At 43.4% G+C, this 13,776-nt stretch overlaps 1 protein-coding gene across 1 annotated transcript in view; it reads left to right on the forward strand.

Moving 5' to 3' along the window:
- The first annotated feature begins 8,831 nt into the window (after positions 1–8,831).
- The window catches only part of LOC141098811 (vomeronasal type-2 receptor 26-like), a 51,394-nt gene continuing 46,449 nt past the window's right edge, over positions 8,832–13,776 (forward strand). Inside the window, exon 1 of the mRNA XM_073586787.1 lies at positions 8,832–8,933. Coding sequence (XP_073442888.1) covers positions 8,832–8,933 — 102 coding nt within the window. The remainder of the gene's footprint in view (positions 8,934–13,776) is intronic.

The following is a 13,776-nucleotide window of genomic DNA, read 5'->3' on the forward strand; positions in this document are numbered from 1 at the left end:
CGGCGTATCCGCCGCCACCTGCCATTTTGACGGCGAAAAAAAACGTTGCAAGCTCCATCCCCCTCAGACAGAATCCGCAAGGAATTTTGTGGAACCGCTGAATACCGGACGCAACGGATGACCATCCGTCAAAATCCGCCACTAATGTATCCCAATGGGGGAAATGGCGGATCCGCAACAAGAAAAAGCGGATCCGCCATTTTCAAATTTTGGCGGATTTTGACTGATGGCAAAAAACTGAAGTGTGAAAGAGGCCTTAAGTGCAAGATGCTCGTGAGATGCTGAATTCTAGAAAGCATCAGATCAGTGTTGAAGGAAAACCAACCAAACTGATGGATGCTCATGAAAAACAAAGTTTAACCCCTTCACTACCAAGGGTGGTTTGCACGTTAACTACCGGGCCAATTTTTACAATTCTGACCACTGTACCTTTATGAGGTCATAACTCTGGAACACTTTCATGGATCCCGGTGATTCTGACATTGTTTTCTCGTGACATATTGTACTTCATGTTAGTGGTAAAATTGCATTCAAATAACTTGCGTTTATTTGTGAAAAAAACGGAAATTTGGCGAAAATTTTGAAAATTTCGCAATTTTCCAACTTTGAATTTTTATGCCCTTAAATCACAGCGATACGGCACACAAAAAACTTAATACATAACATTTCCCACATGTTTACTTTACATCAGCACAGTTTTGGAACCAAAATTTTTTTTTGTTAGGAAGTTATAAGGGTTAAAAATTGACCAGCGATTTCTCATTTTTGCAACACCATTTTATTTTTAGGGACCACTTCACATTTGAAGCCACTTTGAGGGGTCTATATGATAGAAAATACCCAAAAATGACACCATTCTAAAAACTGCACCCCTTAAGGTGCTTAAAACCACATTCAAGAAGTTTATTAACCCTTTAGGTGCGTCACAGGAATTTTTTGAATATTAAAAAAAAAATTTAACTTTTTTTCACAAAAAAAATACTTCAGGTTCAATTTTCTTTATTTTACCAAGGGTAACAGGAGAAATTGGACTGCAAGACTTATTGTGCAATTTGTCCTGAGTACGCTGATACCTGATATGTGGGGGGGAACCACTGTTTCGGCGCATGGCAGAGCTCAGAATGGAAGGAGCGCCGTTTGACTTTTTCAATGCAAAATTGGCTGGAATTCAGATCGGACGCCATGTCACGTTTGGCGAGCCCCTGATGTACCTAAACAGTGGAAACCCCCCCAAGTGACCCCATTTTGGAAAATAGACCCCCCAAGGAACTTATCTAGATATGTGGTGAGAACTTTGAACCCACAAGGGCTTCACAGAAGTTTATAACGTACAGCGGTACAATTAAAAAATCATATTTTTTCCACAAAAATGATCTTTTCACCCCCAATTTTTATTTTTCCAAGGGTAACAGGACCCTAAAAGTTATTGTGCAATTTGTCCTGAGTACGCTGATACCCCATATGTGGGTGTAAATGACTATTTGGGCGCATAGCAGAGCTCGGAAGGGAAGCAGCGCCATTTGACGTTTTTGGCTAGAATTGAGATCGACACCATGTCGCGATTGGAAAACCCCTGATGTACCAAAACAGTGGAAACCCCCCACAAATGACACCATTTTGGAATCTAGACCCCCCAAGGAACTTATCTAGATGTGTGGTGAGAACTTTGAACCCCCAAGGGCTTCACAGAAGTTTATAACGTACAGCAGTACAATTAAAAAATCATATTTTTTCCACAAAAATGATCTTTTCACCCTCAATTCTTATTTTTCCAAAAGTAACAGGACCCTAAAAGATATTGTGCAATTTATCCTGAGTACGCAGATACCCCACATGTGGGGGTAAACCACTATTTGGGCGTATGGCAGAGCTCGGAAGGGAAGCAGCGCCATTTGACGTTTTTGGCTGGAATTGAGATCGGACACCATGTCGCGTTAGGAAAGCCCCTGATGTACCAAAACAGTAGAAACCCCCCACAAATGACACCATTTTGGAAACTAGACCCCCCAAGGAACTTATCTAGATGTGTGGTGAGCACTTTGAACCCCCCAGTGCTTCACTGAAGTTTATAACGTCCGGGCGTGAAAATAAAAAAATCGTATTTTTTCCACAAACATGATCTTTTAGTCCCCATTTTTTTATTTTCCCAAGGGTAACAGGAGAAATTGGACCCCAAAAGTTGTTGTCCAATTTGTCCTGAGTACGCTGATACCTCATATGTGGGAGAAAACTACTGTATGGGCACATGTCGGGGCTCGGAAGGGAAGTAGTGACGTTTTGGAATGCAGACTTTGATGAAATGGTCTGCGGGTGTCATGTTGCGTTTGGAGAGCCCCTGATGTACCTAAACAGTGGAAACCCCCCACAAGTGACCCCATTTTGGAAACTAGACCCCCTAATGAACTTATCTAGATGTGTGGTGAGCACTTTGAACCCCCCAGTGCTTCACTGAAGTTTATAACGTCCGGGCGTGAAAATAAAAAAATCGTATTTTTTCCACAAACATGATCTTTTAGTCCCCATTTTTTTATTTTCCCAAGGGTAACAGGAGAAATTGGACCCCAAAAGTTGTTGTCCAATTTGTCCTGAGTACGCTGATACCTCATATGTGGGAGAAAACTACTGTATGGGCACACGTCGGGGCTCGGAAGGGAAGTAGTGACGTTTTGGAATGCAGACTTTGATGGATTGGTATGCGGGTGTCATATGCGTTTGGAGAGCCCCTGATGTACCTAAACTATTGAAACTCCCCACAAGTGACCCCATTTTGGAAACTAGACCCACCACGGAGCTTATCTAGATGTGTGGAGAGCACTTTGAACCCCCTAGTGCTTCACAGAAGTTTATAACGCCTGGGCGTGAAAATAAAAAAAACATTTTTTTCCGCAAAATTATATTTTTGCCCCCAATTTTTTATTTTCCTATGGGTAACAGGAGAAATTGGACCCCAAAAGTTGTTTTGTAATTTGTCCTGAGTAGGCTGATACCCTACATGTGGGGGTAAAACACTGTTTGGGCACATGGCAGAGCTTGGAAGGGAAGGAGCACCATTTGACTTTTTCAACGCAGAATTGGCTGGAATTGAGATCAGACGCCATGTTGCCTTTGGAGAGCACCTGATGTGCCCAAACAGTGGAAACCCCCAATTATAACTCCAACCCGAACCTCAACACACCCCTAACCCTAATCTGAGCCCTAGCCCTAACCCTAGCCCTAACCCTAACCCTAGCCCTAGCCCTAACCCTAGCCCTAGCCCTAACCCTACCCTAACCCTAACCCTAGCGGGAAAATGGAAATAAATACATTTTCTTTTAGTTTTATTATTTTTCCCTAACTAAGGGGGTGATAACGGGGGGTTTGATTTACTATTTATGGCTGTTTTTATGTTTGGCGGCTGTCGCACGCTAAAAGACGCTTTTTATTGTAAAAATAGTTTTTGCATCACCACATATTGTGAGCTATAATTTTTCCGTATTTTGATCCACCGAGTCATGTGAGGTCTTATTTTTTGCGGGACGAGTTGACGTTTTTATTGGTACCATTTTCGGGCACGTGACATTTTTTGATCGCTTTTTATTCCGATTTTTGGGACGCAGAATGAACAAAAACCAGCGTTTCATGAATTTCTTTTGGGGGGTGCGTTTACACCGTTCCGCGTGCGGTAAAATTGATAACGCGTTTTTATTCTTCGGGTCAGTACGGTTACAGCGATACCTCATTTAGGTCGTTTTTTTATGTTTTGTCGGTTTTTTGCAATGAAAACTATTTTATATAAAAAATAATTATTTTTGTATCGCTTTATTCTGCGAGCTATAACTTTTTTATTTTTTTGCGGATGATGCTGTATGGTGGATTGTTTTTTGCGGGACAAGATGATGTTTTCAGCGGTACCATGCATATTTATATGCGTCTTTTTGATCGCGCGTTATTGCACTTTTTGTTCGGTGGTATGATAATAAATCATTATTTTTTGCTTCGTTTTTTTATTTTTATTTTTTAAGGGGTTTGCTAAAGGGGTTAACTAACGGGACAGTTTTATAGGGCAGGTCATTATGGACGCGGCGATACCAAATATGTGTACTTTTATTGTTTTTGGTTTTTTTTATTTTGAAAAAATGGATTTATTGGGGAATATTTTTTATTTTTTTTTACTGATTTATTTAGCGATTTTTTTTAAATTATTTTTAACACTTTTTTTTTTTTTTTTTTTACTTTATTACCTTGTCCCAGGTGGGACATCACTGTCCTGTGACAGATCGCTGATCTGTCACATCACAGATCACTGTGACAGATCAGCGATCTGTCACAGGCACTGCTGCAGACTTCCTCATACCTGCGCTTTGCAGGCAGTGAGGAAGTCAGCTCCCTGCAGGCCCCCATCGCCATCTTGGATCCGGGGGCCTGTAGGGAAAGAGCCCCTCGCAGCAGCGCTGCACATTGCGCTGCCGTGGGGGGCTCAGGGAAGCACGGAGGGAGCCCCCTCCCTGCCGATGCTTCCCTTTAACCCCCGGTACACCGCGATCGCGTTTGATCGCGGTGTGCAAGGGGTTAACGTGTCGGGGGCGGTCCGTGACCGCCCCTGACACATTGTGCCGGGCGTCAGCTATGATAATTAGCTGACACTCGGCCACGATCAGCGGCGCTCACCACTTGGGCGCCGCTGATCGCGATGACGTAATATTCCGTCCATGGTAATTAGGTCCATGGTCACATGGACGGAATATTACGTCAATTGTAGGTAAGGGGTTAAAGAGGAGTGCACCCGCCATAACTATCAACTCACCCATGTCACAAGGATGTTCATCTTCACCCATAAATATTACCAAGACCATCAAAATTTCATATTTCTTCTGGTGTAATGAACACTGTTAAAGGAATATGAATAAACATAGTTAACCACGAACCTGGGAAACCACAGATTTCCTCTTTACAAGATATGGACAATGATGGTATTGATGATGACTTTGAACCTTCCCACATCACCACCAAAAAGATGAAGATCACAGCTGCCCACACTGTGCAGAAAAAGCATATCTGGAAAATCATTTTCTCTTGGGCAAACATTACCTCTTACTACATCATTATGCATACACAGCTCCATGTCTACTCAGCATGAGGCTTCGCCACCATTATTGCACACAAAGGCTCTAACCAATGTTTCAGTTTCACGAACACTTGCCACAAAGGACAGTTCTTCAGTAGGGCCAACTCCAAAAAAGTCTGTCTTTAGCCCTTTAGAAGGAAGAAAAATGACCGTTAATAATTTGCATCCAAGAGTCACAGAGGAAGATATCATGTAGATTTTCTGTGTATGCGGTGCCTTGAAGCACGCCTGCTTGTTGAATTCCAGAGTTGCAGAGGTTGTGTTTGTAAGAAAAGAAGATGCAGTTGGTGCCTGCAAAAAATACAACAACAGATACCTAGATGGACAACCAATGAAATGCAATCTTCATTTGGTAGTGTGATGACATCAGACCAGTCCATCTTTCTAAGATTAAGTGACACCCCAACAAAGAAGGAAGGTGAATCTACAAGAAACACAACCTCCTCTTCCTCCAGTGTTGCTTCAAATCCTCCAGCTGAAGTTTATCCTGATACTATCTTAAAAGTACTCTTCCTCAGGGTCGTAAACAGTCATCGAACCAACTGCATTTAAGATTAAGCACTGATGAGACCACCACAAATTGGAGACTGTAATAAGAGAGATTCCCAATAAACATATGGGCCCAGATACCCCTCTAAATAAATCATTCATTTTGCGTGTTGGGTTTTCTTTAGCGCTTATCATCAGCAGGTAGTTGATGTTTGAAGGAATCTGTCATCAGACATTGGACAATCAATCCTGTTCCTAGCATTGTAGTACAGTTCACCTTCATTGTGGGGCAGGTGCATTATTGCATCAAGAATTTGCATGTTCCCCTTGCTCCAGTGTTCTGATACAGCACGATTATGGTTCGACTGTTATGTCAAGGGAGGCTAAATGTTGAATAACTTGTTTAAACTTCTTCAATAATCTGTTTCTACTTAAAAGATAATTTTTGTAGTTTAAATATCTGAATTTTTACCAATGGATATGGAGACCTGCTTATTCCAGTAAATGGGGGGGGGGAGGGGGTTACTAAGTGTCCACCTTGTTCTAGGCCAGTACAGTTTTATGCCTAATTAATGTTTCACATTGTGAAAGTGTCATCCAGAATTCTACAATCGTAGGCAATACTTATTGCCCTTCAGCTGAAGCATGTTGTTCTATCTGTGATCGGAATATAGAGAAATGCTGAAGGGAAATAGATCACGCTAATAGTGATCTAAGTACTGAAATGTGTACAGAGTAATGCTGGGAGGGCATGGATTGTGGTTTTTCTATCAACTTCATCTGCATTTTCAAATTTGGATTTAATTCTGGCAATAAAAAAAAATTCTTGAGTGTAGGCAGGGCACAGTGCCATATCACGACTATCTATTTGTTCTTCCTGTACAGCCTAATAATTTTTTTAAAATTGATACTTATTGGGAGGGGGGCCAACAGAAGTGATAGGTGAACTCTGCTGACATTAAAAACATCCCTTTGAAAAAAACAATGTGGCTCTTGCATCACGGAACATGATCACCCTGGTGATCTAGTGGTGGTATCGGAGGAGACGTGGAGGATGGCCTACTAAAAATCTTTTCCCAATTAAAAGGAGCGGGTCTCCTATAGTTGTAATATCCAAGTGTATGGGCTGACAAACATTTCCCCCTGGGGGGTACACATCAACATACGTTGTAAATGTTTTTTTATGGGTATCAAAAATACCCTTTAACACAATAACGTGGCTGTTGCATCATGAACTATGGTCACCATGGTGCTCTAGTGGTGGTGGCTGATGAGGATGAGGAGAAGGAGGAAGATAACAGCAAATAGGCAAAATCAGGAAGCATATACCCATGTGTGGGTGTGAAGAGGAACATGGGAATATACCTTCTACAAAATGACACTGGATTTGAGGTTATGTTTCGCTGCTATCATTCGGTGTTGTAGAGAAGTCTGGCCCAATCCAGCCTTTGTTCATTTTTATATGGCTACTTTCACACATCTGGCTTTTGTAATCCGGCACGATGCGGCGAAATTTGTGAAAACCGGATCCGGCACCGGTTTGCACCAGATCCGTTTTTTTCCCCATTGACGTTCAAGATCGCCGCATTGTGCAGGATGCGGCCAAACTTCGCCGGCCGACGTCTGCAAAAATCGTCCCATGCTATGTTTTTTGACAGCGCCGGACAGGTTTTTTGAACAGCGCATGCCCGTACATTGTGAGTTTTAACCCTGGACGTGCCTGGTGAATGATCTCTCTCTCTCTCTCCTTCCCGGATCAGATCATACCTGTGCGCGCTGCTCCTTTAAATTTCAGCAACACCGTATCCGGCCACGGCAAAGCATCCGGTGTCAGCGTCACATCCCAGATCCGCTCCTACGGCTTTTCACCGCATGGCGCTGGAGTACAAAAGCCGGATGTGTTAAAGTAGCCTAAGAGTCAGCTTGTCAGCATATTCAGTTGACAGGTGAATTCGCTTATCAGTTATAATTCCACCAGCGGCATTAAAAATTTGCTCTGACAAAACGCTAGCGGCAGGGCAGGCCAGGACCTCCACGGCATAGAGTGCATGTTCTTGCCACATGTTCAGCTTGAATACCGAACAATTAAAAGGCATAATTAATCACAGAGGATGTTGGTACAGTCAGCAATGTAGGAGGCATGGAGGTAGGCAGGGTGGGAAGACAACTGACAATGTAAAAGTAATAAGATGAGTGCAACAGATACAGGGATAGACTCATGACACCGAGGGGTCGCGGGGCGGGCGACAGCTGCTGTGACATATCATGGGTAAATGGATGGGAGTTTTTCCGTGAACAGTTCTTTATTTGATGCACACTTAGCACTTTACATTTATTGCTTCTGTTGCTGGGCTGGTCTCATGAGTCTCTCCCTGTATCCATATAATATTTTTAAATTTGTCTCAGAGGAGTTTCTCCTCAAGATGGGTTGCTAGCATCAGGAACACATCTCATGTTATGTTTTGGACAATCTTCCAGCGAGACTGGTGTTGTGATTCCCCTGGTTATGATTACATAATCCTGTTATTGACTGATATATAATTTCGGGATATTATAAAATGGGGTCCTAATTGTTCTAAAGGTTGTCTTTCTGCTGTACTGGTGTCATCAGTTAATCTAGAGGGTATTCTAGAGTACCTGAAAGATTTTAAGGACATGATCTTCAAAAAAGAGGCTGAGGTTTTTCCACCACATCGCTCCTATGATTGCGTTATCAATCTCGTTCTGGGTGCTAAATTGCCCTAGGCCCTTCTGTACAATCTTTCCGGCCCGGAACATTCCGCTATGAAAGAGTATGTCTCTGAAAGTTTATGTAAAGGACACATCCATCCCTCTGTCTCTCCTGTGGCTGATTGATTCTTTTTTGTTAAGAAAAAATATGGTGGTTTACGCCCTTGCCTCGATTTTCGAGAACTTAATAAGATTATGGTGAGAAACACCTACCCTCTGCTGCTTATCCCTGATATTTTCTTCCAAATGTCTAGGGCCAAGTGGTTTTCCAAGTTAGACCTCCGGGGAGAATAAAATATTATCTGTGTTTTTGGGAGGGGGATGAGTGGAAAACAGCATTTCTAACCTCTAAAGATTTGTTTGAAAACTTGGTTACGCCCTTTGGTCTCACTAATGCGCCAGCTGTGTTTCAGGATTTTATTAGTAATGTTTTTCTGACTTCATTGGGAGCTTTGTGGTGATATATTTAGATGACATCTTAGTATTTTCATCTGACAAGGAATCTCATATGGGTCATCTACGTGGAGTTCTTCAGAGGTTACGGGAAAACTTGCTGTTCGCTAAACCTGAGAAGTGTGTATTTTTCGTCCAAGAACTGTCCTTTCTGGGGGTAATTTTTACTGCTTAGGGGTTTCGAGTGGACCCTGGAAAGGTACAGGCCATTGCTGAGTGGGTGAAACCCAAAGACCTTAAAGGTCTTCAGTGGTTTTTGGGGTTTGCCAATTACTATCATAAATTTGTTAAAGGGTTTTCTCAGGTGGTCAAGCCTCTCACTGATCTCACTCATAAGGGGGCTGATTTTAAAAACAGGTCTGTCCCGGCAGTTGCAGCCTTTTCTTCATTGAAAAATTGTTTCATGTTTGCTCCTGTATTCATCCAGCCCGATCTGTCTGAACCATTCATTGTTGAGGTGGATGCATCGGAGGTGAGGGTGGGGGCAGTGTTGTCTCAGGGACCTGCCACTGTAACTAGCTTAAGACCTTCTGCCTTTTTCTCCAGGAAATTTTCTCCTGCTGAGATAAATTCTGATGTCAGGAATTGGGAGTTATTAGCCATAAAACTGGATTTTGAAGAATGGAGGCACTTTTTTTGGGGGGCTGTTCATCGGAATACGGACCACAAGAACCTGTCCTACATTGAGTTGGCTAAGCGCTTAACTCCTAGACAGGCGAGGTGGTCGCTTTTTTTTTTCATGTTTTCATTTTTCCATCACCTTTCGGCCTGGTTCCAAGAATGTCAAGGCCGATACCTTGTCTCGCAGTTTGGACGACAGCCGTTTCGCGTACACAGACGCTTCAACAGGACCAGGACCTGGACCTGTTAAAGCGTCTGTGTACGCGAAACGTCTGTCGTCCGTCTTTTTTCCCCACATGTCTCATGTTATCTGCCCGTCCTTTATTGTGTGACCTTTAATGGTTGAATAAAGAAACACTGCACTGCAAATCTGGGTGAGTGCCGCATCTTTTTCCTTCTTTTACAAATATCGCCATGTTTGTGACTGCTTGTGATACGTGTGCCTGTGCTAAAAGCTCCCATAACCGGCCGGTGAATTGGTATCATTGCCAATTCCGGATAGACATTGGACTCATTTGTCCATAGATTTTATGATTGATCTCCCTCCTTCCAATGGCAAGACTGTGGTTTTGGTGGTGGTTGACAAATTTAGTAAACAGGCGCATTTTGTACCTTTGGCAGGACTACCTAATGCGGAAACTTTATCCAAGCTATTTATTAAGCATGCTGCATGGTGTGCCTCTGATATTGGTGTCTGATAGAGGGGTACAATTTGTGTCCAAGTTCAGGAGGGCATTTTGTAACAGATTGGGTATTGATTTGACCTTCTTCTCGGACTACCATCCTGAAACCAATGGGCAGACGGAGAGGACCAACCAGTCACTTGAACAAATTTTGCAGCGTCTTGCCACATTTTGGCAAGATGATTGGTGCTCCTCCCTGCTGGTGGCTGAGTTTGCACTTAATAACCGGGTTAATCAGTCCACTGGTTCCTCTCCATTCTTCTCTAACTACAGTTTTCACCTCCATTTCGGTGAATTTTCCAGGCTGGATTTGAGATATCCTGGGGCTGATTCAGCGGTCCAACGGTTGGAGGAGGTGTGGACAGAGGTTCAGAAGGACATTGGGGTGGCTTAGGGCAAACAAAAACATTTTGCTGATAAGCGACGATCTGTGGGACCTAACTTGCTGGTGGGAGACAAGGTGTGGTTGTCTACCAGGAACATACATCTGAAGGTTCCTTCTGTTAAACTGGGTCCTAAGTTTATTGGTCCTTATGAGATCATTGAGGTCGTCAATCCAGTTGCCTTCCGTTTATGCTTACCTCCATCGCTTCGGAGACCCAATGTATTCCTTATGTCTGTTCTTAAGTCATGTGTACCTTCCTCTGCAGGTCTCCACCCTCTCCACCTCCTGTCTCTATGAGTGGTCAAACTAAGTATGAAGTTGAATGGATTGTCGATTCTCGTAGGGCTTGCAGTTCACTTCAGTACTTGGTCCATTGGAGGGGTTACGGTTCCTGAGAATTGATCTTCGGTTCCGGCACAATCTGTCCATGCTTATCTTCTGGTTCTGGCATTTAATGCACATTATCCTGGGAAACCTTGGGGTCCGGTGGCCCCCCTTGAGAGGAGGGTACTGTCATGATCCAAACTAGGTTTTGAGTCCTGTCTGTTTAGTCATGTCAGGGGTTAAGTTAGCCTTGCCTTGTTTTGGTTTCAGGTCGGTTAATTCTGAGCGCTACATCCTGCATGCGATGAGAGCTATATTTTCTGCTTATGGTGTGAGTATCTGACTCTGGTAGTACTCTGATTTGTCCTGCTGCACCTTTTGACTCGGCTTGTTTGTTTACTCTGCTGCCACCTGGTGGTAGCCTCACTGCAGTGCTGCATGTCTGCTCTTGCAGATGTGCTGTTTACCTTCTACTCTCTTGCCATCTAGTGAAGCTTGCAGCTACCTGCATAGCTGCAATGTGACATCGTGGCCTGTATTTTTATTTTTTTTACAGGAAAATAGTGTCAAGAACTAGGGTAACACACAGCAAGAATATTTGAATGGAGGCCTCAAATGCCACAATTTGTAGCCCACAGATAGATGAGGCATGCGACGGACATACCACACTTTAAAATATGTAGCCTGTATTGTTATTTTTTACAGCATAATAGTGTCACTAACTAGGGTAGCACACAGCAAAAACAGTTCATTGTAGGCTTGAAATGCCACAATTTGTAGCCCACAGATAGATGAGGCATGTGATTTAGATACCACACTGTAAAAAATGTGGCCTGCATTTTTATTTTTTTACAGGAAAATAGTGTCAAGAACTAGGGTAGAACACAGCAAAAACAGTTGAATGGAGGCCTCAAATGTCACAATTTATAGCCCACAGATAGGTGAAGCGTGTGATGGAGATACCACACTTTCAAATATCTGGCCTGTATTTTTTTTTTGGCCAGTAAAATTGTGCCAATAAGTAGACACAACAAAAACAATTCTATGGAGGCCTGAAATGGCACAATTTTTACCGCAATGATATGCGATCCGTGTGGCGGACAAAACCCCGTGGAAAATATCTGCCCTGTAGCTAAATATTTTTTTGGCAGCTAAATATTTTTTTGACAGCAAATGGTGTCCAGAAATTGTATAAGATACTCCTAGAAAATTTTACAGTTCCACAAAAATGGCAGAATTTTCTGCGCATTCAGATGTGATCGCGGGGGCGGGCAAGCCAATTTAAAATAGCTGGATTTTCACGCTGTACTTTGAAAAGGATCTTTTTCTTTGTCTGCAGTGTCAACAAGCAAATGGAGAAAAAAAAATGTGTTCTGGATTGCTTTTGAATAAAATAATCAGGATTAAGATGCAAACAAAATTATTCCTGGCCACTGATACCTGGGCTATGTATATACGGTCAATATCTGTAATAGGCAGCAGACAGTAATGGAATGGACCCTCTTGCTGTATGCAATAAAATATGCCACATACGTTGATTGCCTACCTATCACTGTTATCTATATACCGCGCCGTAATTAGTCCATAAAACACTGTTGGTTTAGCTGGATTTGTGGATTCAGCAATGGTATACCCACAGTAACTGATAGCCCACCTATTCTGTCCCTATCGCTGCAGCAAGTCTCCCTACACTGGTGATTTCAGAGCTGACTGATATGAGTAGGGTGGCATCAGGTCTGATATAGACCTGATGACGCTGCATGGCCAGCCAATCACTGTGATGCCACAACAACATGGCTGAGGCACTGCAGTGCTTGGCAGATAATCCTTGCATGTTGATTGGTGCTCTAAAGAGCACCAAACATGCAGGGTGGGGACTCGAACACCACCCAAACAATCCAGGAACTGATCGGCACTCGCCGAGTACCACGATGCTCGGGCGATCACCGAGCAATACCCAGTATGCTCGCTCATCACTAGTCAGCTGATCTGTTAGGCGTCAGATTTCTGGCACTGCACAGCGGGAATCCAGAGCCAGACATCCTGCGGTCTCTCATTCTTCTCCAACCACTCAGACTCCTGCTCAGCAATCACGGCAAGCCAGGCATTCCCCTCAGACTCGTTCTGTGAGCCTGGATGTTGCTGCCGCCACCTCTGGTGCAACAATGGTGTCCAGTTTTGGGCACCACATTTTAAAAAAGACATCAACAAACTGGAGCAAGTTCAGAAAAGAGCGACCAGAATGGTGACCGGTCTGCAAACCCTGTCTTATGAGGAAAGGTTGCAGGATTTGGGAATGTTTAGTTTGCAAAAGAGAAGACTGAGAGGAGACTTAATAGCTGTCTACAAATATCTAAAGGGCTGTCACATTGTAGAAGGATCAACTTTATTCTCATTTGCACAAGGAAAGACTAGAAGCAATGGGATGAAACTGAATGGGAGGAGACACAGATTAGATATTAGAAAAAACTTTTTGACAGTTAGAGTGATCAATGAGTGGAACAGGCTGCCACGAGAAGTGGTGAGTTCTCCTTCAATGGAAGTCTTCAAACAGAGGCTGGACAGACATCTGACTGGGATGATTTAGCGAATCCTGCTTTGAGCAGGGGGTTGGACCAGATGGCCCAGGAGGTCCCTTCCAACTCTACGATTCTATGATTCTATGAATGGTAGCGCAACCTGCTTTGCAGGGAACTTCTCCAGAGGCTAAGTCCTCGTGCCGTGCTACTGGGCATGCCTGCAACTTGTCCTCTCAGTGGAGAGCAGGGGTCACATGTGCAGGTCCTATGTCGGATCTGATTGGTCCTTCCCAAAGTACTGGAAGGTCCTGGAAGCGCATGGCTATAAAAAGCCCGCATGGCGGCTCGGCCATGCGCTAGTGTAGCATATTATTCTGTGTGTGTATGGTGATGGATGTATGGACTGGTGACTGACTCATTAAGATCCCCTCCCTTGGTTATTACGAATGGTGACAGTGAGTTGGATTA

The sequence above is a fragment of the Dendrobates tinctorius genome, unplaced genomic scaffold (assembly GCF_039654945.1).
Source record: "Dendrobates tinctorius isolate UK_male_01 unplaced genomic scaffold, ASM3965494v1 ptg000095l, whole genome shotgun sequence".
Taxonomy (NCBI): Eukaryota; Metazoa; Chordata; class Amphibia; order Anura; family Dendrobatidae; genus Dendrobates; species Dendrobates tinctorius.